Raw genomic sequence first — 24688 nt, 5'->3', positions numbered from 1 at the left:
AAATCTGAAGTTTGAGATATGTCACAGATGCCTCTATCTTTTCTGAATCTAGCTTGCACATCAGGCATTTCTTGATCAACTATTTCTGCTAATTGCCTTCCTATAATCTTCAGTAGAACTTTGCTTACATGTGGCATCAATGCAATTGTTTTATAGTTGAAGCAGTCATTTACATTCCCTTTTTTTGGAGATTGGTATGAAAATGGATCTTGTCCATTATTTTGGTCATGTTTTAGTTTTCCAGATATTCTAATATAGGGTGAGTAGTATTATTTTAAGGATGGTCTGGAATATTTCCATTGGCAATCTATCAGTTCCTGACACTTTACCATTTTGTAGTTGGTTCAGTGCCCATTCAGTTTGTCCTTCTATGTTGTTAGGCTCTTGCTTAGCTGTATTCTTAACATTTGGTTGAAGATGGTTGTTGCCAGAATATAGTTCTGTATAGTTCAGAATATAGTTTTTGACTGTTTCTTGATTCTGTAAATTTTCCATATTTACTTTGATTGTAGCTTTCAAGAGACAAAAGGCATTCAGACCTACTTTATGTAGTTAAAAAGACTTATGGTGAGTCCTTTGGCATTTGCTTCTTCCAGTTCTTTATATTGTTCTGTCCAATAAATTTCTTTATCTTCCATGTTGAAACTCGGTGTTTAGCTTCTGATTTTTTTCTCTTTCTTGTAGCATTGGCTTTTCACCTTTCATTTGCAATCCTGATTGTTGCTTCTGGCTTGTTGTAAGCCATTTTGATGTTTTGATGGAAGAATAAAAATAGTAGCTGCAAATTATTATCATACATGTGATGTGCACAACACACATCACTCTCACACATATATTAGCTTACAGAAACTAAATACCATAAATATTTTTCCACAAACAATTTATTGAAAAATATGAATGATTTAGCTTATTTAAGAAGCCTGTTTCTTAAATAAGCTGAATCATTTAGTGTATGTTTTACATCTCTTTCAGCATAGACAATTAGTATTTACTTATTTGTTAATTTTCATTTTAAATACAAGAAAATGAATAATAATTTTTATTCATTGAATTTTAATCTTGGGTAATAAATGTTTTACATTGGGAATATAACACTTTTTTTTAATATTTTAACATAGTAATGAACTAAACCAAATTCATTATTGTAGGTAATGGTAGAAATGTAGATACTGTATGACAATAAACTGAGCATTATTACTAATGTTGAACAAGTACAAAAGTACAAATAGAAAAAAATTGACAAAATTCAATTCTTTTATGGTTATTAATTAACGTATTTAAAATTTGGATTCAAATTCATCGAGTTTTAGATTAAGTATAGAGTCAAGTAAAAATTAGACTCACTGAATCTGAGTCTGGGTACTTGGACCTGAAAAATAATATTCTAGCTGACAGTGCAGCAAATATGGTCAGCTCATGATGTAGAAGTACAGTAGAGCGTCGTTAATCGGAACGCCGGTAATCGAAACGATTTTCAGTCGGACTGTGTCGTGCTGAATCGAACGCTTTTGATACTAGATTTACTTCTAAAGTATAATTTTCATGTTTTTTATATTCTTCAATATATTTATTTTGTTTGTACAAAATGCAGAAATAATTTTTAACGATACGATAGCCTCGATTATTATTATAAAAATTTTTGTTAGGCTTAAAATCGACGAAAATTCAACACGAAGCGACACGCAACGGAGAAAAATTCCACACGAAGTGACACGCAACGGAGAAAAATTTGAACATCGGACAGGTTAATATATTTTTTCGTACAAAGTCGGTAATCGGAACAAATGACTAATCGGAACAACCCCAGTCCCCAATTGATTCCAATTTTCGACGCTCTACTGTATGACTTACAGCATTGCCAAATTTCTTATACAGGTATACCTCGAGTTACATCGTTCTTGATTATGCGTCGTTTGTCAAAAAAGTATATGGAAAGATAAAAATCAAGTTTAAGTCATTTTATTTGACTTTACATCTGTCTGCTACAAATATTGAAGTCATAATATCACTAGAAAAGTGTTAAAAGCACATAAAATCATATTAAAATATGTACATTTACAGTAAATGTTAATATAATCATCATAAATCCTAGAGAATGAAACATGAAAACATCTGTGTTTCTGTGTTGTCATCTTATTTAGCGGTCTTTAAGTGCTCATTATTGGCGTTTTCCACCATAGTTTCAACTTACGTCGTAACTACACAAGTAAATTCGACTTACGTTGCCTCTCCTGGAACCAATTAGTGACATAAGGCGAGGTATACCTGTATTATTATTTTCAAGTTATATTTTTGTTTGATCACTTGCTATTTTTGGTAGTAAAGTGCATTAATTTCTACATTTAAATCATGGAGAAATCATTTAAATGTTTCTTGTTATGATTAAGATAACTTCTAAACTTTAAAGTTAAAATGTTAGAAAAGGTAAATAGGAAGTAACAAGATTACAAATAAAGTGATCTACAGTGGTACTTTGTACTTCAAATTCAATTCTTCCAGTAGGCTGTTTGAAGTCTGAATCAATTTTTCCCATTAGAAGTAAATTTATCCTTTTCCTGATTTCAAAAAATATCCATTTTGGTTAACTTAGGTCATTTAATTGTATTATTTTTACCTTAAGTAACAAATTAAAACATGAAAAGAATAAATAAAATACATAAGTACTGTATAAAATAAAAATTGCATTTACTTTACTTTAGTGAGGAGTGGTGATGTTCCATTTCTTAAGGTCACTATGCAGGTTGCTTTGATTTCTCACAAGTAATCCTCCCAGAGATGATATTACCAGCCAATTACTCATTTAGCCACACTAGGAAGAGTTTTTCCATCTCCTCACTAATATGTGCTCTTTCAGAGGTCAACATTTTCATACCTTTAGCCATATTTGCTGCTTTTATTGCTTTGCTATTCTTAATAATGGCGCATATTGTCAAGTTTGGTATCTTAAACATGGCCATCAGATCTACAAGTGAAAAAGGAACTTATTGCTTTCATGCTTTGCAATAAGTTTCTTTTTCATCTCATTTGTTGATACTGCAACCTTCAACTTAGGCTTTGTTGCTTTTATACTCTTCTTGGATGCTATGAATAGGTAGGGATATATATATATCCAAACACACCAAAAATAAAGCATAAGGCAAAAGATGCTTTCACTGCACATGCAATTCAAACATAGTAGCATCATTTGAACTCTGGGTTGACTTTTTCTTGAATTTAGTGTTTGAACTCTGGAATATTTGAAGTTAGATTTATTTGAAGTATAAGGTATCAACCACACTCGTACCCAGCAGAATTCAATATACAAAAAACTTAAACAAACACCTTAATGTTCGCTGAGAAATTTATTAATTTAACTAACGTTTCTTGTTCGAAAGTTAAAACCTGAAGATGGCTTATTGAATAAGCCGAAAACGTTAGTTAAATTAATAAATTTCTCAGCGAACATTAAGGTGTTTGTTTAAGTTTTTTGTATAAGGTATCACTATATTTAGTTAATTTTAATTAAATTTAATGTGAAAATGTATTTTTGAAGTAATTCAAACTAGCATACATTTTTATAGTTTGTTATTGAAGTGTTATATAGCAAATACATTTTATTTAAATTATTTATAATATTAAGTCATTATAAAGATAATTTATTTTAATCAGTTTTGTAGTAATGAAAAATTTTAATTTAAAATAAACTTTATTTAAATATGATATTTAGAGGGTTTTGGCTCATCAAGAAGATCAGGCCCTTCTTAAAGCTTATATTGCTGAATGGAGAAAATTTTTTACTCAGTGTAATTACTTACCTATGCCATTTGGTCAATTAGAAGCTACATTAGCTGGTAAATCTGCTTCGGTCCAAAAGAAAGGACAAAATGAAGAAAGTATAGTTAGAAAGGTTTGAAATTATTATTATTATTATTATTATTAAAAGAAGTGTAAACATTTTACTTTTTAAACTGATAAGTAAATGTTTATACAATAGCCCTCGTTATTGTGTCTCGTTATATTGTGGATTCGGATACATTGTGCTTTTTCTTTGTTTCCCAATAAGTGCAAAGTAATGAGGGGCTACTGTATTTTGTATCTAAGATATTACTTGATATACAATTTAAATTTAGTATTATTTGATTAGTTTATTTTTTTTTTTATAATAACTGATGAAATATTTATTATTTAAAAATATTTAAATTTTATCTCTGAATTTTTAAAATACTGTAAACATATCGATAAGTGTTTTCTAATGATAGACAGCATTTAATTAATGGTATGATTATTCCAGGATTTAACTAAGTACCAGATTTAAACTTTCTATTATAAATTAAACATTTTTTTTTTGCACAAAAGAAATAAAGTTCATAAAAGAGGGGAAAAAGTCATGAAATATTTTTTATAACTGTTAAATGATTAAAAATTTAATTGCAATTAATTCTGTAATTAAAAAATTTGTCTTAAGTTAATCTTATTTTTAATCTCAAATTTTAGGTTATAGATAATTTTCATACTGAATAACAAAGAACTAAGCATCAAGATTTATTAACAAATTAGAGATGCACAAGAAAATTAAAAATTAAACTTTATTACAAATTTTCCTGAATTATTTATAATTATTATTTCTTTATCTCTATTTAATTATTTAAGTTTTGTGACTTGATTAAGTTTGGTGGCACTAGGTGAAATTATCTCTTACCTTTCAGCTATTTCAGTAAAAGCTGTCAATGTAGAATATGTCATCTATTACTATTAGGGTTTCTCATTTCCCGGTCTTTTGCTTGTCCTGGGATTTTTGGAAAAAAGTGAACCGTTTCCCAGGATCTCGGGAAATCCCGTGATATAATTAATTATTTTTAAAATATAAAAAAATATCTTGAAATCGAATGATATACCATATATCTCGGCAGATAAGACAACCTTCAGATAAGACAAGGTATAAATTTCCGTCAAAGTTTTATAGTTTTAGCTTATGTCTGTCCTATAAGACAACCCCCAAGCTATCAACAGCCTATGAATTTAGTTTTGATCAGCAATCATCATCTGAATAATAATACTGTGTAACGTATATGGAATTATGTCCTATTTGTAACTTTTCGAGTGAACAAATTTTATTTTCTTGCATCTGGCAGCACTACTTTGCGATTGTTGCAAACATTCACACTGATTCGGCATTTGGGTAGTGCTGAAAAACATCATATGGGCTCTTCTATTTTGTGCACATACCCTACTCTCTACTAGTAAATAATTACTGTTTGTCTGTTTTTTATAATGGTTTTAATTTATATAAATTTCAATCTTAATTTTTTTTTGTATCTATCCTATAAGACGACCCCGAACTTTGGGGACCCTTTTTTTATGATTCAACTATCGTCTTATCTGCCGAGATATACAGTAATTATTTTTCATTTTTAAAAATAATTTAATACATTCTGCAACCTCCAAAATTATAATATTAATAATGCTGTGTAAAATATATATTAAAATTACCTTTGAATTACATAGAAATTTTCATAAATAGAAAAAATTTACTAAAGTTTGTTGGAAACTGCTTACAAAAAAAATGCCTTTGAATTGAGTTAAAAATTTAAAGAGAAAAGTGAACTTAGATCAAACTTCTAACTTAGGATGTAATTTTCATTTTTTATATAAAACATAATATAAAATACTAGCTGACATGGCCACGCGTTGTTGTGGCTCGAAATGTATCTATTATAAATGTATAACACTTCCCCCGTGGGGGGAATTTCAAAAAATCCCTTCTTAGTGTACATTCTCTTGACATACCCTATTAAAATGCAATCAAAAACGCATCTAAAATAGTATAATAGAAGCTGAGTTCTTCACGGTAAGCCTTAATCCTGTCCATCTCCCCCAGGGGTGGGAATTTCGACATGTATATTATATAAAAATACGCGGGAGTGCCACAAACCTTCGTGGGAGAATATTAAACAACTTCCCAAAGTTTCATGGCAAAATGGTGTAGTAATGCATGAAGGACAAACAGACAGACATACATTCTTTTTTATATATATAGATTATTGTAAATTTTTAGAAGATTTTGAAAACCACACATGGTCAATACTCTGATCACTCAATCTGGTTATTATTTTAATAATGAAAAGTCCTTCTACTGGAAATGCCCTTTCCAATTCAATGGATGTGGGTGGAATCGTCTTTAATGCATGTAAGAAAAGACAAATGGTATGTGTTCTTTCACCTATAGCGTCGAAGATTTCTATTTTGTTTTCAAGATGCGTTGCAGTACTTTTGCTCTCAAGTATTCTTGATTTGTCTACCTTGGCTGCTTTAATAGCTGTATCAAGCTTATAGCCCAATAATTGGCAGTTCATTTGGCTTTAATAATCAGGTTTATGAATAAAAACTTCATACTTGCAGACTTCATACTCATTTCTATCCTTGTCCAATTTGCACAACCTGGCATAATGCAGTTATTGAAACTACTGGGCATGGTTAAAATTAAGACAGCATTGCCACAATTATTCAAGATATTACAGGTTTTGACAAGTAAAGAATTTTCAGTCCTCCCACAAATAGGTTACATATTGATTATTGACAATCTGTGACATATCAAGTAAAAACTTTAAAAACTAATAAGCAGACTTAAAATTAATAAATATAAATGTATTCTGACAGTTTGAGTTAATTATACTTTCTATTTGCAAAATTTTCTCAACCTTAACACAAAAAAAGAAAAAAGTGAACTTTTAAGAAATTTGTGGGATTTCTTGGGATGAGAAGAATTTCCTGGGTTAAAAAACAGTCAGGATCCCAAGATCCCATTTGAAAAATCCTAATTAGTATAATAAAAAAAGGAAAGTCTTCTGCTGAATGTAGGCTTAGATTTATAATGTTCAATAGAGCCATGTAACATGTTATGCTATCTGCATTGAAAAAAAATTAGATCATTTTCTTTGTTTTCTTTGCTGGAATTTAAACAGTTTTAAGCATTTGTTTTAATTTGTTTTCAGTAATGGTAACCATACTTGATAGGTATCTGAGGAATGTTTGTTTGAAGCATTCTTTTCCATTTATTCCAGTTTGCTTATCAACCTGGCGAGTGTAAATTGTATATATTATAGTATAAGTGTACAATTTACAGTTTTACTTGCGTTCATTCCTTGCTTTATTACTTGTTTTACTTGTCATTACTTTGCTTTATACAGTTTTGTTTTTCATATTGAAAAAGCCTTGAATGTTAAGGAAATTGCACTTTCTGCTTTTCTGAGCATTGAAGATAGTTTTTTAAGGCCACTTTTAAGAATATTAAATAGGCTGAAATTATGAGCATGGTTCAGTTTTGTTTGTTTGATTGACACTGTTTCACTGATAAAGTATGGTAATTTCTCTTTTTGGAATTTCCTTGAGAACATCTGTTGTACATGGTCACTTGCAGAGTGATACTCTCTCACATCTGTGGTATCTTGTGAATGACCATCTGAGATTTCAGTAGTTCTTGGTTTTATACTCAAGGCTATACAGATGATATTATTGTTCTCTGTATTAGTAAATTTTCTAGCGCTTAATCAAATCTTCAAAGAGATCTGTCTCCTATATTTAGAGAAGTAATGAATCATGTAAAGACACTATTATGGAAAACTGGTATAAACTATATTATTGAAGTAAATGAAGCAATTAATGTTTCTTCAATATATTAAATTGAAGCTGCCTTTAGCATAAATTTCTCTAATCTGTACCACTTGTTCCAAAATTTAAGTTTATTTTCCCAATAAATTATAGTTTGCTATTTTTTTTTGCCTAATTATTGTTGCCTAATTATGAAAAGTTTACATTCATAATTAGGCAACTGCTTAATTGGGACAAAATGTTGTAACCTTGATGTGCCTTAGTTAAGCAGAATTCACTATATCTTTTTTATTACAAATGTAATTCTTGAGTTAATCTTTCTCTCATATCATTGATCAGTGATAAAGCAATTTGGTTGTTATATTTGGAGTCATCAATATCAAAACCCTAAATTATTCTAAATTTTACAGGGAGTAAAAAACATTTTTTGCCAACTAATGTTATCAGTGATAATTAAACCACTTAATACATTTCCATTGATTTAACATTACGATTACCACTCTGGGCTGATTCTTTTCTTCCAGACTACACTAAATTTAAATTTAAAAATCTAAAATTATAGTTACTACTTTTGTCAATAGATGGTGCATAATGCCTTATCATATAATTTCCAAATTTAATATTTGTTGCTTGTAATCTGCCTGATTATTATTGTTGATGGTTGGTTGTGTATTAATTTATATTTATTGGGTTAATATGATGTGTTGTTATTATAATTCTATATAATTCTTTTGTTTATATTATATTAATTAAATTTAATATATAATTAATTTTTTTATATTAAAATTAATTTAAATGTTTCAGCTTATGTTGGATAGTTGGAATCAGAGTATATTTTGTAATATTAAACATCGACTTCAAAATAGTGCCATGAAACTCGTCCATGCGGAACGCAATGGTGAAGCATTTGACTCTCAATTGGTAATTGGAGTAAGAGAATCATATGGTAAAATTTTTTTATAAAAATATTTAATGTTTTATAATTGTTACGATTATTTGTAATTTTCAAAATCCAACATGTAGAGAATTTTAATAAACTTTTTTTTATTCATTTTGTTAGATAATTTAGAAAGCTATATTAATTTTAATTAATTAAATATATAACTTGTAGTTAATTCAGAAAGTTATATCTCTATTAATATAGCTTAAAGTATATTACCATAATTTTGGGCAGATAACTCACAGTAATGTATAATTTGCATTGGCATGTATTCCATAGAAGTTACTAGAATGGAAACAAAACCTCTGCATAACTCATACCATCGTACAGCTTACCCCCTCTGAGTACTTGCAAGTATACAATTTAGAAATTATTGTCTCAAATATTTCACTTTTCTTATTTCTTTCATTTATTTATATTAGCAGTTCATTGTACGGTGTATATAATTAAAAATAAGTGAAATGGGGTAGTTCAGAGAAAAAACCAAGAATAAACCAAAAACAAAATGAAATTTATTACTATAATGTTACGTTGTATTGAACTTAAGTAAATGTTATTTCAAATTACAGCAAAATATTGTTAATACGAATACTGTTAATGAGCACTTACATTTAGTTTTTTTTCCTTTCTGTTTAAAAGTCATTAAGAGGGTCTTTCTGATTATATTCAATGTGGTTCAGCAGGCCACAAGGGGTGACTGGATGGTGAAGAACAGGGCCTGACAAATCTGAGACAGACCATCATATGAAAAATTTTCTGCGATTGCTCACTTGGATTTGATTCCAAGTCCTTAAGATAATAGTATAATGCCTAACCTCCTTGCTGTCATACCACTCAGTTATGAAAGCAAAAAAAAGTAGTCCACAGTGTAAGTAGTCCTAAAAAATGTAACAAGAGCAGTTATTTCTTATTGAATGAGATCGCATAACTTTATAGGGCCATCTTGAGTCTTAATAATGGTTTTGCAGTGTTATGATGTAGAATGGATGAATTTCTTCAAGTATTCTGTACCAAATTGGTGATACCAAATTCTTCTAATAAATTCCTGCAGTTGCTGTTTCTTTTCCTACTGCTTCTTTTGTGTGTGTCTATGATGTGCTAGTAGTACACAATAGTGTTTCGATCAGGACTGTTACTGACTAACTTAATCATCTGATTTGGATGACTTGTAGGAATTCGTTTACTTAAATTACTTAGGTAATATTGCATAACTTGTGCACTTGCTCTTTCATCTCTCTGTTTTTTCCCTTTTTAGTTCAGAAGAACTTACAGTACATTTTTGCAGATGGAGATTCTTTGGCATCTTATCCTGGCATGGCATGCACACCTCCTTTATATTTTTAATGAGTCTTTTAATAGGTTTACACAAGGAAAAGCTGTTGCATGCATTCTTAACTGCAAGTTAAATCAACAGATAATGAAAAATTTTGTATACTTCATATCTGCTTTTGAATTTACTTTTTAAACATAGATAACTTATGTAGATAACATTAAAAAGAACTTCAGTTTATAACATGGAATTGATCATCAAAAAGAATAATCTGATAACCTGTTGATTATCCACACAAAATTATGGTGTATATATATATATTATCTATTGTAAATGTTATATGTAAATATTACTATTAATGTAGCTTAATCAAAAAAAGAAAAACATGTATATTTTATTTAATTCAGAAATATGAATAAACTGATTATAAAATTCATGTTTTTTTCTCCTCTGCATGTCTCCAAATGAATTTTCCTGCATCATCACAACACCCAACACATATGACTCTCATCTGAAAAAAAATAACCAAGAAACAAAAAACAATTATTTAAAATGGGCAAGGCAGTCTTCTGTTTATACTACCTTGCTCATTTTAAATAATTGGTTTTGTTTTTTGGTCAGTGTTTTTGGCTTTACATAATGAAAATTTCATATTATTCCTATTTGTTACTGTTCTGTCACAAACATTTGCTTCATTTTTCTTCCATTTTGCATTTAATTGTTTGAAAGACATTTTTTGATTTTTTAAACATTTTTTTTTTTACTAGGCAATTTTGAGCCTTGCTGGTGTTTTTAAGATGACACTACTGACATGCTTTTTTTATGTCTCCTGTGTCTTTAAACTTTTTCAAGTGTAGTTTACAGTTCCTAATGACACACTAAGTTAACACATTGCAACTTCTCTGATTTTTTCTTCCATTTTATAGCAGCTTTATAATTTGATTTCTCACATCATTACTAAATTGTTTGATTAGGGCCAATAATTAAGCAAAGTCAAGTAAAATATCGCTAAATTAGAAAATGACACAAACACATCTCTTAAAACTAATGGTTTCTTCCATTCAAATTAGAATGCTCAAATCTGTAAATTTTGAACAATGTTCAAATACCCAACTTCCTGTATGTTCAAAAACTTTTTCCAATACTGCTTTATGTAAAATATTTTTTTGGGAAAATGGTTTGATTTATTCATTTCAGATTAAAGTGAGAAACACTTAATAGCCCATTGAATAAAACATACTATTTTTGTTTTGAACATTACATTTTTATTTTCTTGTAGAATGAGATTAAACTGAACAGTTTTATTTTTTTATATCATGTTCAAATACTTCTTGTTACGGTTGTGTATATATGTATATATAATAATAATGATTTTTAAATGACTATTCTCTAATATAGCTTAAATAAATATATACATATATAGAGAATAGTCATTAAAAGTCAAGGATGATGAACTTGGTTGCTGAAAGTGCTAGAGTGTAATTTGTAAATAAAGATGGACTAGCAAAGCAATTTGTTTTTTATTTTTTAAAGAACTTTGAGTTCTTTTTACATTAAAATTCATAAAAAATAATAGCTAAATAAAGTATATTTATGCAATTATTTTTTATGAATTTTAATAATTGCATAAATATACTTTATTTAGCTATTATTTTGCAAACTAATTAAAGTTATTTGATCAGTATTGTTAATTTCATTTTCACATACAATTTGTAATAGGTGCTGATCCCTTATCAAAATTTCTCTAATTCTGCACTTTTCATATTAGGCTCTGTCAAACAAAATGTTTTTGCCGTCCATCATGTGATCAAAGCCAGTTTAAGTTCTCTTGAACTGGCTCTTTATCCCATCATAGACTGAAGTTAATCCCTTAGTTGTGACATTCTCTTTTGTCTACACTCATATAATGCATGAGTCACTCACAGTGGCACTTGCAGCTTCCATGGTTTAAGTTTTTCTTTCCTCAGACTGCAAGGAAAACAATTCCATAGTTACCTGCTTAAAGTGAGAGATAGTATCATTTTATTCAGTTGTGCTAATTGATAATCAAGCATGTTGAAATTATTTAGGAAGGTTTTCCTGTATTTGATTAAAACAGTGCAGCTTGAATTTAATATATATATATTAAATACAAATTGAGGCAGCTTACAATATTATCATTTTACTTCAGTTAATTTTTGAGTTATATCAGCTTGATTATAAATATACATTGTTGCACACAAAAGAATTAACTCTTCTCCAAATTATTATTCTGTGGATTATATATTTAATAAGTTTTTTAAGTCATTTATGCTTTATATCTTTGTAGTTACAGAAAGATAAAACAAAATGCTTTTTTCAGTTAGTCCATTAAAAGAGAAACTATTTACATAAATTACTATTATATACTAGATTATACATTTTTATGGAATAAAATTAATTGAAATATATTCTTATATTTTTTAAAATTTATTTTATTTTTTAATGTACATATTATCTATTTTATTTCAATGTCAGATAAGATGTTTTTGGCATATTAACAAAAATTATTTTTTTAAAAAAATAAATAAATTCCAAAATAGTAAAACTGAGTCTTTAAAAAAAATTATTTTGTAGGTACTGAATTTAATATTATTTTATTTTTAAATTATAAAATATTAATAAATATATAACTATAATGTTGGTTAAAAAGATTGAAATAATTCAAAGTAACTTTTTTATGAATATTACAGTAAATCTCTGTTCAAATACTGAAGATAAACTTCAGATTTATCGAGAGAATTTTGAGAGAGCTTATATTGAGGCTACAGAATCATTTTATCGAGCAAAAGCACCACAAATTTTAGAGGCTAATGGTGTACAAAATTATATGAGATATGCAGATCAAAAATTAAAAGAAGAGGAACAACGAGCATCAAAATATTTAGAATCATATTTTGGATCTGTTCAAGCAGTATGTAATATAGATAACTTTTGTAAATAGCATTTATCCTTTATTTATTTATTTAAGAAGAAAATTACCATTGAAGTTATTTCTTGAAATTAAATTCTTAATATTTTTTAAACTTTTTTAAGATTATAAAGTTTAATTTATATATTATAGTATTAGTCATTATGCCATATTAAATCCACATTTCACTAATTTTTATAAGGGGATGTGATTTACATGGGATTTAATTTTGGGAGTGTGTACATAAATAAGAATTCATGAAACATAAAAATACATTCAAATTTAGATGAAGAGATTCATTCTTTAAATGCCTAATAATTGTCATTTCAAACAAGTTTTTGATTTATATTAAGTAAAAAGGAAAACTGAATTATTGAACAAGGTAAAGTTAAATAAAATATCAGTCAACTGAAAGTTATTTGTAGAGTAGATAGGTAAATAACAAACAAGTGCCACACATTCACTGATTTTTATATTTATTTATTGCTGTAGTTAGATTAACTTTGTATGTACTTTTTTAAACTCACATAAGGCTTTTACACAGTGAATGTACTACATAGATATTTTAATTTTTACATGTTTATTGTTCTTTTACATTAAGATTGTATTATTTAAAATTTTATATAATATCTATAGTAAACAATTAAAAATTATAAATATGGCATATGCCATAATTTACTCCACATTTTTTACATAAATTATGATGACTGCCAAGTTTACATTTTTAATTGTTTACTATTATGTAAGTGTGATTTGTGATTTATGTGGTGGTAGTTTTGGTCTAGATGTAGCTGCAAGAAGGATTGAAATTTTTTGGATTTGTCACTGTGTGATTATAACCTGTTTGGGTCTTTGAAGGAATCTTTAGACACAAATGTTTCACTCAGAACTCTGAGTGAATCTTTGAGTTTGTCATGTAGTGGGTCTGACACTAAAAAAAGACTTCTATACTGCAAACATAGTGTTGTTGCCAAAATGATGGGAGAAGTGTCAGCATGTGAAGGGGAGAACCTAGAGAAAGAAACCTAAATTGGCACTATGCAACATATCCATTGGCATTGCTGAAATTCTTGACTGAAGTTGAATTGTCCTTGTATATAATATATTACATCAGGCCTGAACAGATGGTCTGGGTAAACTTCAACATACAGATTTTATCAATATTATTTTGTGAAAGATGAGTGTTGCATGGGTTAGTGATGAAGAATAACAAATGCTTATATATATATATATATATATATATATATATATATATATATGAAAACAAATATTAAGTTAAGAAAAAAGAAGAAGAATTTACAGTTAATGTGAGCCTAGATATACAAAATGGCGGCACTTCCGGTCGCCATCTTGATTACGACTCTCGGTGGCAAATATTTATGCAAATTTGGCCTCGCGGATTATTAGTTACTAAATCCCTATTCTAAATTTTTGATATGTAAATAAATAAAAATTATTTTGAAAAAACACATTTACTTACATTAACATGCTTCTTTTCCCTTTTTCTGACGCTTGTTTTCTACAATAGTTGATTCTGTTTGATCTGTCTGTTTTTGTTTTTTCTTACTGTTTTTATCGCTCTTCTCTGCAACATCGCATTTCTTGCATGTTTCTTTTTTCACTTTTTCTTATTAGTAGAAACAGGAGCGGCAGGAACAGTCTCAGGTTCTTTCCATTCGGGATTTCTTCCAGATCCAGGAAATATCTTTCTTAAATGTTTTAAGAATATATAAAATCTTTCGCCAGGTTTTTTGGATGGCCAATTTAAAAACTTCTTGTACATAAATGCATACATGTAGGAGTTGGAAAGATCATCAGTATAATGTTTTGGTAGGTTTTTTTTTATTTTTTAAATAACCCCAGAGTCTTTCAATATTTTGTGTGTGATTGCCAGTTATTGGATTGACAAAGTTTTCTGAATGATTAACAGTCCTATGTTCAATATCGATTCCATGCAGATTGTCTATGTTCGTATAACCTTTCCACTCATCGGTCAGCACTGTAGTCCCTGAGTTAACAAATTTAGATATAATCCAGTTTAAAGTGACTTCTGATCGGTCATTCACTTGACAAATAAAGCGGTTCTTGTCTTCTCTGCATATTCTGCCGACAACCCATTTGGTACTTTTCAATTTCTGTCCTTTTTCATATTTGCATTTGCATATGACTGTTTTGTCTATTTCTACAGTTTTGTTTGGTCCGCCAATTTTAAATGTAGTTAGATTATGCATAGCCACCATCATTACAAAACGGATGTGGTTCGACCAGTCTATTCCAGCTCTATTAGATATTCCTGAAGCTAAAGCAGCTGTGGTAGTAGAGCAGTCTAATCCAATATAATGCCACATAAATGAGAGAATTTGATTCCATGAAATTTTACTCCATTTTCCTTTGAATGTTTCTTCAAAAGCTGAAGAATTGCTTCTACATGTTTGGCATTGCATCGCACAAGATTCTCGGTCAATTCGATAGATTATTTTACATAAATTAGAACACTTTTTACACACATCCTGTACATGCTGTATTCCTAACGTTACTGCTAATTTAAAACCTTTATCAATTCTGGTATCAATACCTAATTCGGAAAAGTCTGATTCAAACAATTAGAAAAAATGATTGAGAAGTGCATTCAGCCCAAAAAGCTTCGGAATTAATATTAAAAGATTCCATTTTTAACAAAATAATATTAATAAATAACTATAATGTAACGTTATGGTTTTTAAATAACTCAAATCTAGTATTAACACAAAATTTACTATACCATGTCACTTCACAAGGGGCATTGCAATAATTAATTTGCATAACACAACACAATCTTTAACAGTGCCCTCTACTTCTTACGTTATTTGGTCGTTACGTTCGAGATTGTCGGAAGTGCCGCCATTTTGTATACCTAGGCTCACATTAACCGAATTTACAAAAGAATTCTTTTTAATATTTATGAGAAAGAGCATCACCTCAATCTCACCTGAAAGATTAAATTTATCCTAGAACTTGGTTTCTAAAATATGTAGCCTTGGCCTCATTTGTTACACTATTCATCTCTGCAGTTATGGCATGTTGGAAGAAACTGGAGCCCGTTTTTTGTAATTAGGCAACGTTTTTAAAGATTTTTTCCAAAGGTCTTTTTTCACCCTTTTTGACTTTTTTCATTGACTTAATGATTCTTGATTTAAGTTGCTCTCAACTTTCTGAATACCTATTCTACATCAACTCTCTCTGGGTGAGACTATCTGCTTTTTTTTATTATTCTCCAACCTTGTGATTCTTTTCTAAGGACTGAGCAATCAAGGTTGGAGTTTTGGTCAGTTGGTCTTGCTGAACCAATTAGATAATTTAGTAGTTTTACCATTTTTAGGAAAAAAGAAAATGGATGACACAGTCAGCTATCACCAGGGACAAGTGTTTTAATTTGTAGAAGAGCTTCCACACTGGGTGTTAGGCCTAAGTTGACTTGATTTTTGGTCAGAATCAAGTTAAATTTTGTTCATGTATTTTATAAAATTTTTCTTGGTAAATTTGGAACTTCACAAATTTATTAAGAGAGACATTTAATAAATTTATAGTTTTGATTGATTTTTAGGATTTATTAATGAATAATAAATTTTAAAAACTTAATTTTTCTGTTTTAAAGTCATATAATTATATGTTTGTGGATTAAGAATGGAATAAATAATTTTCTGTAATAAAACATTTTATTTTAAACTTTTAATAGTTCACTGATTTAAAAAGAAATATTGTTTACCAGTTGATAATTTTAATCAATTTAAAGATTAAAAAAAAATAAAATTTATTAGAAAGACATTAAGTTAAAACAGCTAAATAGATTATTACACGTTTACTATAATTTAATTATTTTTAAAAATTATTTTACTCATGACTGTTTTTGTATACATATGTAATTTTTTAAATTGGTATTCATGAGTGTGAGTACTTGATTATCCAGTTAATATCTGCTCAGTTAAGTCAGGTACTTAACATTCAGCACTATACAAAAATATTAATCTTAGTATAATTTTATTTTTAATTATGAATTATCTCAGGATCAAAGAAATAAAAAATTCTTTGAAGAATAAACATCATTAATACTTTTTATTGTTTCATAACAGTTTTATCTCTTTCTAGGAAAGACAATAAATAATTGAAACTGATTAAAATACCAACTTGAATTTTCTCATAAATCAGAAAACCAAATGTTACTTTAATTAAACTTAAATTTTTTATTTTCCAATACATTTGAAAGATTATTCCAAATGTAACAGATTGATGGTAGCATTTAGAAAGGGTCAAAAACTTTAGATGGAGTTTAAAGTATTGTTTAGTTTGCCAATTTATGAGATGGTTGTCGTACAAGTTCAAACAGTTCAACTTACTAAAATAGAATGCAGAACAAAATATTCACTTCTTAAAATTTTATTTTGAAGAAAATATGAACTAAATCTTTAGGAAAAGAAGAAATTTAGGGAAAAAGCATATTAATTTTTTGTTTGAAGATGGACAGGATTGAAAACATACAAAAATAATTTCAGCTTTTAACAGAATCTGTTGTGGGAGTTTTTACCAATCATTTTATTATTTGGTTAAAATAATTTACTAAATATTTAATTTTCATTTAATAGTGAAAATTAAATATTTGGGAAATCATCTTAATCAAGTTTAAGTAATTTATATTATTAATTTATTTACCTGATTAAGTTTTAGTAAATTCTATTTATTTTTCATAATTATTTTCTTTTGAGTAAAATATTTTAAATTTTTTTTATAGCTAACAGAATGTTGTGTAAATGTTTTGGTAACAGCCTTTAAAGAGATTACACTTGCTGAATGTCCTAATATGATTAAATATAATGAAACTGAAAGTAAGTTTAAATGTCTTTAATATTTAAATAGCAAATTCAATTTGTATAAATGCTGCATTAAAATGATTTTAGAAATTGCTTATGGTTATTTTAAATGTGTTAAACTTTTTATTAATTTTTAAAAATTGTAACATATTAATGCAAATATAATGTTGACATGAAAATATCATACATAAACCACACTTCAATATTGGATGTATTTAATGAAAAGTGTCACAAATGTGTATTTAAAATCTACAAATATTTTAAAATGTTTAAGAAAAATTTTTCTGTCATTAAATAAAAAAAATTTAAATTTAGTTTATACACTTATTGTTATTAATGTAACTATTAATAACAGTAACAAATATTTAGGGTTACAACTGATGTTCAAACTGATGGATCGTGTTCCTGATGGAATAACTCCTATGCTTCGTGATTTAGAACTACATATTGTTGACCAAGGATTAGCAGATATGTTTGCTTCTGCTGATATTATTACTCAGGTAAGTTAATAAATTCAGTTTCTTTTAAAATATTTTTTTTTTATTAATGATATACTAAGATTGTAAAAGAGAATAAAATTGATTGTAAAGAATAAAATTGAGAAATTAATATAATTAAGTTTTCAGAATATTTTGCTTTATTTTGAAAATTGAAAGGATATTCTTTCTTAAAAGGTCAATTGCTTGATAAGCCGATTGACCTTTCAAACTGGGAAATCAACTTCTCTAAAAGTTCCAAGATTTTTCTGGAAAGAATTTTACATTATCAGTCTCATAAACATTAAGTTTCTGTCTAAAAAAAAATGAATAGATCATCAGTGTTGTCTGATTCAGAACTATGACTTTCATAAGCACTTAAGCAATTGCTAACTTTGGCTTTAAAGAATATCTACCTTTTCATATACAGTAAAACCTATCTATGGTGACCACACACAGTTCCTTTCAAAAAGTGGTCTTTTAGACAAGTGTTTGTCCAAAACAGGTGGTGCTGTAATATATTTCTGCACATATTTTGCACACTTTTTAGCCATTTCTACTAAGCAAAACTCAAGTGAACAAAAATAAGTGAATTTTTCAACGATAGAGCTATATTGATATTTTATTCTTATCAGATAACTTCATTAACAGGATTTGTCATGATTTTTAAGACAAATTTAATATCAATATTTTAAAGATTAATACAGTATTTGCATTTTCTTGATTATAATGCACACTTTCTTCTTTCCGACTTAATTAATTCAACTTGATTATCTTCGTTTGCTCCTCAGTTACATGTATTATGTCATCGATATAGAAGTGCATTGTCTCTCTCTACCACTCTGGTTTTTGTTAGTTTAAAAAAAAAATACAGTATTTTTAAAGTTAAAATAAAACAAGTAAAACGGCAAGGTCATATTTGGGACAAGACTATGTCTCGGAGACTCACTACTAAGCGGGATCACTTCGACACTCACAGCGGGTCTCATTCTCATTCTCCAATTATCTTTGGTATCACTGGTTTTGAGCGCAATCATTCAAACTTCACCGACCACAAGGTCATCCACGATGCATTTTCAGTGAAATTAACTTACCAAATGTTGAAATTTCTCTCCGTTGCATGACACCCCAGGTTGAATTTTGTCAATGTGAAAATTTCCCATTTTTGAAAAAATAGTGGTGGTTATTGTATTATTTGAAATTATTTTTTATTTTGCACAAACGAAATATATATATTAGTAAATGTAAAAAGAAAAAATAATTATATTTCAGAAGTTAGTTTTAATATAAAATTATAACAACATGCCATCTAGTTTCAAAAAGTTCTGATGATGAAACGAGATATCTCTGGTCAATCGGTCAAAGTTAGCATGTGGCAACTAGAAATATGTGGAGAATAACATGGGACAGGTAAATGGGTTTATTTCAAAGACTCATTTGTCAAAATTCAATTTAGCAACATTTGCTTTTCAAACTTCCCAATGCACGTGTTTGTCAAAATTTGATTTCACAATATTCGTATTTACAACTTACCAATGAGCAACGCATGCACAAATCTTGCACTACTGCCTGTTTGTAGAAAGTGTCGCCATTTTGTATTTTATTTTGTTTTTGTTCTTGGTCCCCTGACTACCTACAAGTCTGGGTTTTTTGTGTGTGCATGATTTGGGCACCTAATATTCTGTGCCAAATTTCAATTCCTGACATGTACTCCTTCATACCTCTAAGCTGGTAACACAGCAGGCAGTACGATTTTATGAACAAGACATAGTCTTGTCAATTAAATATTTAATATTTTCTTAAGTACAATAAGAAAAATTATTAATTAATAATAAAACAATTTTATTATTTTTTCTCATAATATGATTTCATTACATCAATGACATTTCAGAATCGAAAAAGGAAGGTTGACTGTAAAACTGATTTTTGCATTAATGCATTTATTGTTTTTTGAATATTTTGTGTGTGAAAATTACTTGGATATTATTTTTCTAAAAATATTGCAGAAATAAGGTAGGTTGATACAGAAACTATTTATCACACATACACTGTATATGAGCTTCAAAAAATAAAAATAAATAAATAAAATAAATTTTATCAACCTATGAGATCAGCCAATTAATTGTATCGTGTACAATATTTTATTCCCCTAAGGAAAATACTGTAGCTCCCGTGGTTCTCAATTTGTGGTTTGCGGAGCCACTTTAACTGTTCTGTGAATAAACCAAATATACAATTAAAAATTGTTGCGAAAGAAAAATCAATACAATGTAAAATAATTTTTGTATGGAAATGTAATCAGCAAATGCCAATGACATAAAATAGTAGACCAAGTGCACTCTTGATTTCAAAAAGGTTTGCCACCTTTGCTTTAAAGCTGATGTATTTTAAGTGTTCCATGGAAGAAAATGTCAAAGTTTAGTGTTTCCTGACTTCAAAAAGATTGAGAACCATGGGTCTATAGTACAATAAATTGACAGTAAGGATACAGTATGTACAGTACACTTGTATGTAGGTGCTGTACTGTACCTGTATTTAAAATTGTGTAAAATACAACATAGTTTTAAAGCAATTTAGAACATAGAATTTAATAAACTAAATTTACATGTACAGGCTAGACAATATCTACATGTGCTTATTAAAAAATTCCATTACCTTAGTCTGTCTAACCTGTTTTAACTTTTGCTTTATGATGACTTCCTCAAGCTTGTTTTCAATTAAATCTATGCTTTCCAAAAGTTGTGGTCTTAATGTTGCTTTCAATCTTGAAATTGTGGAAAGCGTCTCTGATAGTGGAAAAAGTTCGAACATCATTTGGCTTTCCATTGTCATTATTGTTGTCATTGTCTTTTGTTGTTTGTGATAGTCATTGATTAGTCTTTTCCCTAACCATAAGTTGATCCTCATAGTCATCATCCAGATCTTCAAAGCATTGAACATTTTCAGTAGCTACAATGTCGTTAATTTGTGCAGCAGTACAAAGCTCTTGAAGTTCCGCTTCTAAAATATTTTCAGCATTGGGAGCATCTGCAGCATCATGAAAAAAGCCACATGTTCTAAAACATTTGCTGATTGTTTCAGAATTTATTTCCTTCCAGGCATTTTTAATTTATTTAACTGCATCCAAAACAGTCAGTTGTTTAGCAAGTTGTTACAATTTCAGCACTTTCCATTTGAACAAGCAAAAATTTTACAAGTTTTTTCTGTATAGTATCTTAAACTTCTGGATTATGCCCTGATCTGATGATTGAGGGTGGCTTGTAGTGTTAGGAGGAAGAAATTTCAGTCAACATTTGAATGTGAAATCTTGGGGGATGGCAGATGGCATTGTCCAGGAAAAGTAAAATTTTCCTGTTTTGGTTTCTCATTTTTTCATTTAATTTTTCTAACCATTCTTGAAAAATGTTTACTTTGATAACTTGAAACTGTGTTGTATTTCTATTGTTTCTAACACACAATGTTAGAAACAAAAATGTTTACTGTCATCCAAGCTCTGGAGTTGGCTTTTCAGGTCAGTCTTTAAACCTATTGACATCGCCCAAAGTTGTGATGTCAATACCTTTAAAGCATCTAGGTTGAAATGACTGAAATAACCAATGCTGGTTCTTTCTCTCCTAATGCATTACAGCGAAACATAACAAGTCAGGCATTGTTTTGCCATCTTGCCTCCTGAACACTTTTTTCCCTTTTTTATTAAAGTTTTATCTGGAATGGCATGGGAAAAAAGTCTGGTTTTGTCTGTGTTATAGACATCACAAAAATCATATCCATCTATTTTATATCAAAAGAATACGCTGTTTCCAATCTTTCACATTAACTCAATCTATGTCACCACTTTCACCACACAAGGTACGATAAACAATTTTATGATGCTTCCAGAAACTTTCCAGCCATCCATTGCTGGTGCAAAACGATGAAATGCTGAATTTTTCTGCAAATTCATGTCCTTTTGCCTGAATGATTGGTCCACTCAAAGGAATCTACTTAGCACTTGCCTTTTGAAACCACTCCCATACCAATTTGTTTATCTGTTTGGCTGCTTTCTTTTTCATTTGCTATCCTTGTTTCCATTGGTTTCCCATTCCTCCAGTATCGACTTCATCTGTTGCAAAATTTTGAGAATTTGTGTTTTCCCACAGTTAAACTTTGCCACTAATTGCCATTGTGATAAACCATTTTCATTTTCTCTGACAACTTTAACATGATCTTCTAATGACAGCACTTTGTGTTTCTTTCATTTTTGGACATTTTTGAACAAACTGAAATGAATTTCTTTTGTAGCTAGACTAATTCATTAATACCCACACCTAATTTTAAGAATGGGAGAAGTGCCCAAGGTGGGTTCAAACAAAAGTTTAGACAAATTCATTATATTAGGAGGGAGAAACATTGAGATCGGTTCAAACAATAGTTTAGACTAGATATATTAGTGGAAGTGGTCATTTATTACTGTCATTGTATGTTGTTTCCAACCAAAAAATCGATGCCTGCAGTTGCGTTACACAGGTGATCGTTTAATACAGGTAACTTATACGAAGACTATATGTATAAAGTATTCTGTGCCAGAAATTTTTGCCCATTTTGACAAGTGCCCATCAAATATGGCTGTCTGCCCTAGCAGTTTTTACTGTATACCAAAATTTTTTACATTAGTAATTGAGGACACTGATAAAACAAATATTTGACACTTTTATACATTCATTATTAAAATGAATATATAAAGATGATAATGAAAAGATTTAAAATTTGAATAAAAATTAATTTAGAACTTGACATAAAATACAAAAAAAATATTTTGGGTTATCTTTCTTAATTTTTTTTATTGATTTGTAATGTTTTTTACTTGCTTTTTTTCTTAAATCTCTGAAAAGCATTTATTATTCTGTTTAAAGTATTTTATGAATTAAGATATATCTTCAATGAGCACTTCAAAGTGCATTGGAGCCATTGTCTTTTAAACCTTGAACAATAAACACCATAAGCAATTTTTAATTAAGTATTTTAAAAGTTTTTATTAAACTTTATTAAAATAATTTCAAAGAAACTTGTAATATACAAAGTTACAGTTTTCATTCATTAAAGCTGTCACATAGTGCTGACTGACAATAAGATTTTAACTGAATAATATAAAGAATGATTTTAACTGGTGTGAAAGACACCAGTTAAAATCATTCTTTATAAATAATTTACACACTAAATTATAAATAATTTAGTGTCTTTTACACCAGTTAAAATCATTCTTTATATTAAAAATAACTTTTACTCATAACAATTACCATAATATTAAATTATTGTGTGTTACAATAAATTTCTAAATAATTATATTTTTCTTTAAATATTTTTTTTATTATTGTAACTTTTGCACAATAAGTACTTTTACAATATAATATAGGTATTTTGTATTATTAATTTTAATCTTTGTTGAACAAATGCTATATATGTATATTATATACATATATTTTTTTTTATCTAGGACTCTGAAAAATATGTTGAGCAACTATTAGAACTTTTTATACGATTTAGCAAGCTAGTCAAAGAAGCATTTAATGATGATCCAAGGTTTTTAACAGCACGAGATAAGGTTTGATTTTATTTTATATAAAATTTCTGCTGCTTAACTTATTGGTACTTTAATCAAAAGATTAGAAGATTCTTAATAGAACTTAATATAAAAAAGACTGTTGAGTCCAAAAAAATTTTTTTCTGTTAACAAAGAATTAATTATACAAAAATATATATTACTTTTGAATAATTTAACCAGTTTTATCTAATATAATAAAGCTACATTGGCTTATTTGCTGATTCACTGACTCATTCATTGATTAACTGACACAAAATTTTAGAGTGTAAGTAGACTTTTTACCAAAAAATGGTACAGTTGAAAGATTGTAATATTTAGAAGAAATTCACTAAAATTTAAACATTATTTTGAAGCATATTTATGATACAATAAATGTGAAATTAATATAACAGTAAATTTTACTAAAATTAAGCTTGTTAATAGTGGTATTCAAATAATAGATAAGCAATTGTCTATTCATTAACCAATAATCTATTCATTGACCAATATTAGAATATTCTTTTTTATAATCTTATTATCACTAATTTTCTTCAGCACTTTTCATGTTTTTCATTAACAAAGAGTTAATAAATAATTATAGAAACAATTTTTTAATGTAAAATTTGATAGCTTATTATCATATATTAGAATATTAATTTTATCATGATATTTGTTTTGGCTTAATACAGTATATTTGATATTATTTACTGTTTCTTGTAAAAGTCCCAATTTTAAAAGATAGATATTTTAACCATTATAATTTAAAATTTATATTTTAGAATATTTTCTCCCAAAAAGTAACATTTTTTTTAGTTCTTTCAGTTTTATTTTGCCTTTTTTTTAAAATCTGATTGATAAAATTGATAAGATATGTATCAGTTTTCATGATTTGTACATACAAAAATGAAAAAATTTATATTAGAAAGAGTGTAAAGATCCATGTTTACAATTTTGCATTTTATCATTTATCAAAGTCTACATTCTAAGATGAAAATTAAAAATTTATCCTATCCTTTAATTGATTATTTTTATTAAAAATATTAGTTACCACAAATATTTATTATTGTTATATTAACATGAAT

The 24688-nt window shown here is 28.2% G+C and overlaps 1 protein-coding gene across 1 annotated transcript in view; it reads left to right on the top strand.

Moving 5' to 3' along the window:
• Cul5 (cullin 5) overlaps window positions 1-24688 on the top strand; it is an 82917-nt gene that overhangs the window by 32991 nt on the left and 25238 nt on the right. Inside the window, exons 4-9 of the mRNA XM_067269746.1 lie at window positions 3707-3886; window positions 8392-8533; window positions 12509-12729; window positions 17492-17585; window positions 17940-18070; window positions 23520-23627. Coding sequence (XP_067125847.1) covers window positions 3707-3886; window positions 8392-8533; window positions 12509-12729; window positions 17492-17585; window positions 17940-18070; window positions 23520-23627 — 876 coding nt within the window. The remainder of the gene's footprint in view (window positions 1-3706; window positions 3887-8391; window positions 8534-12508; window positions 12730-17491; window positions 17586-17939; window positions 18071-23519; window positions 23628-24688) is intronic.

The sequence above is a fragment of the Centruroides vittatus genome, unplaced genomic scaffold (assembly GCF_030686945.1).
Source record: "Centruroides vittatus isolate TY-2023 unplaced genomic scaffold, ASM3068694v2 contig_357, whole genome shotgun sequence".
In the NCBI taxonomy this organism is placed as follows: Eukaryota; Metazoa; Arthropoda; class Arachnida; order Scorpiones; family Buthidae; genus Centruroides; species Centruroides vittatus.
The sequence above is the reverse complement of the archived record's forward strand: the minus strand, read 5'-3'. Positions and strand labels throughout refer to the sequence as shown.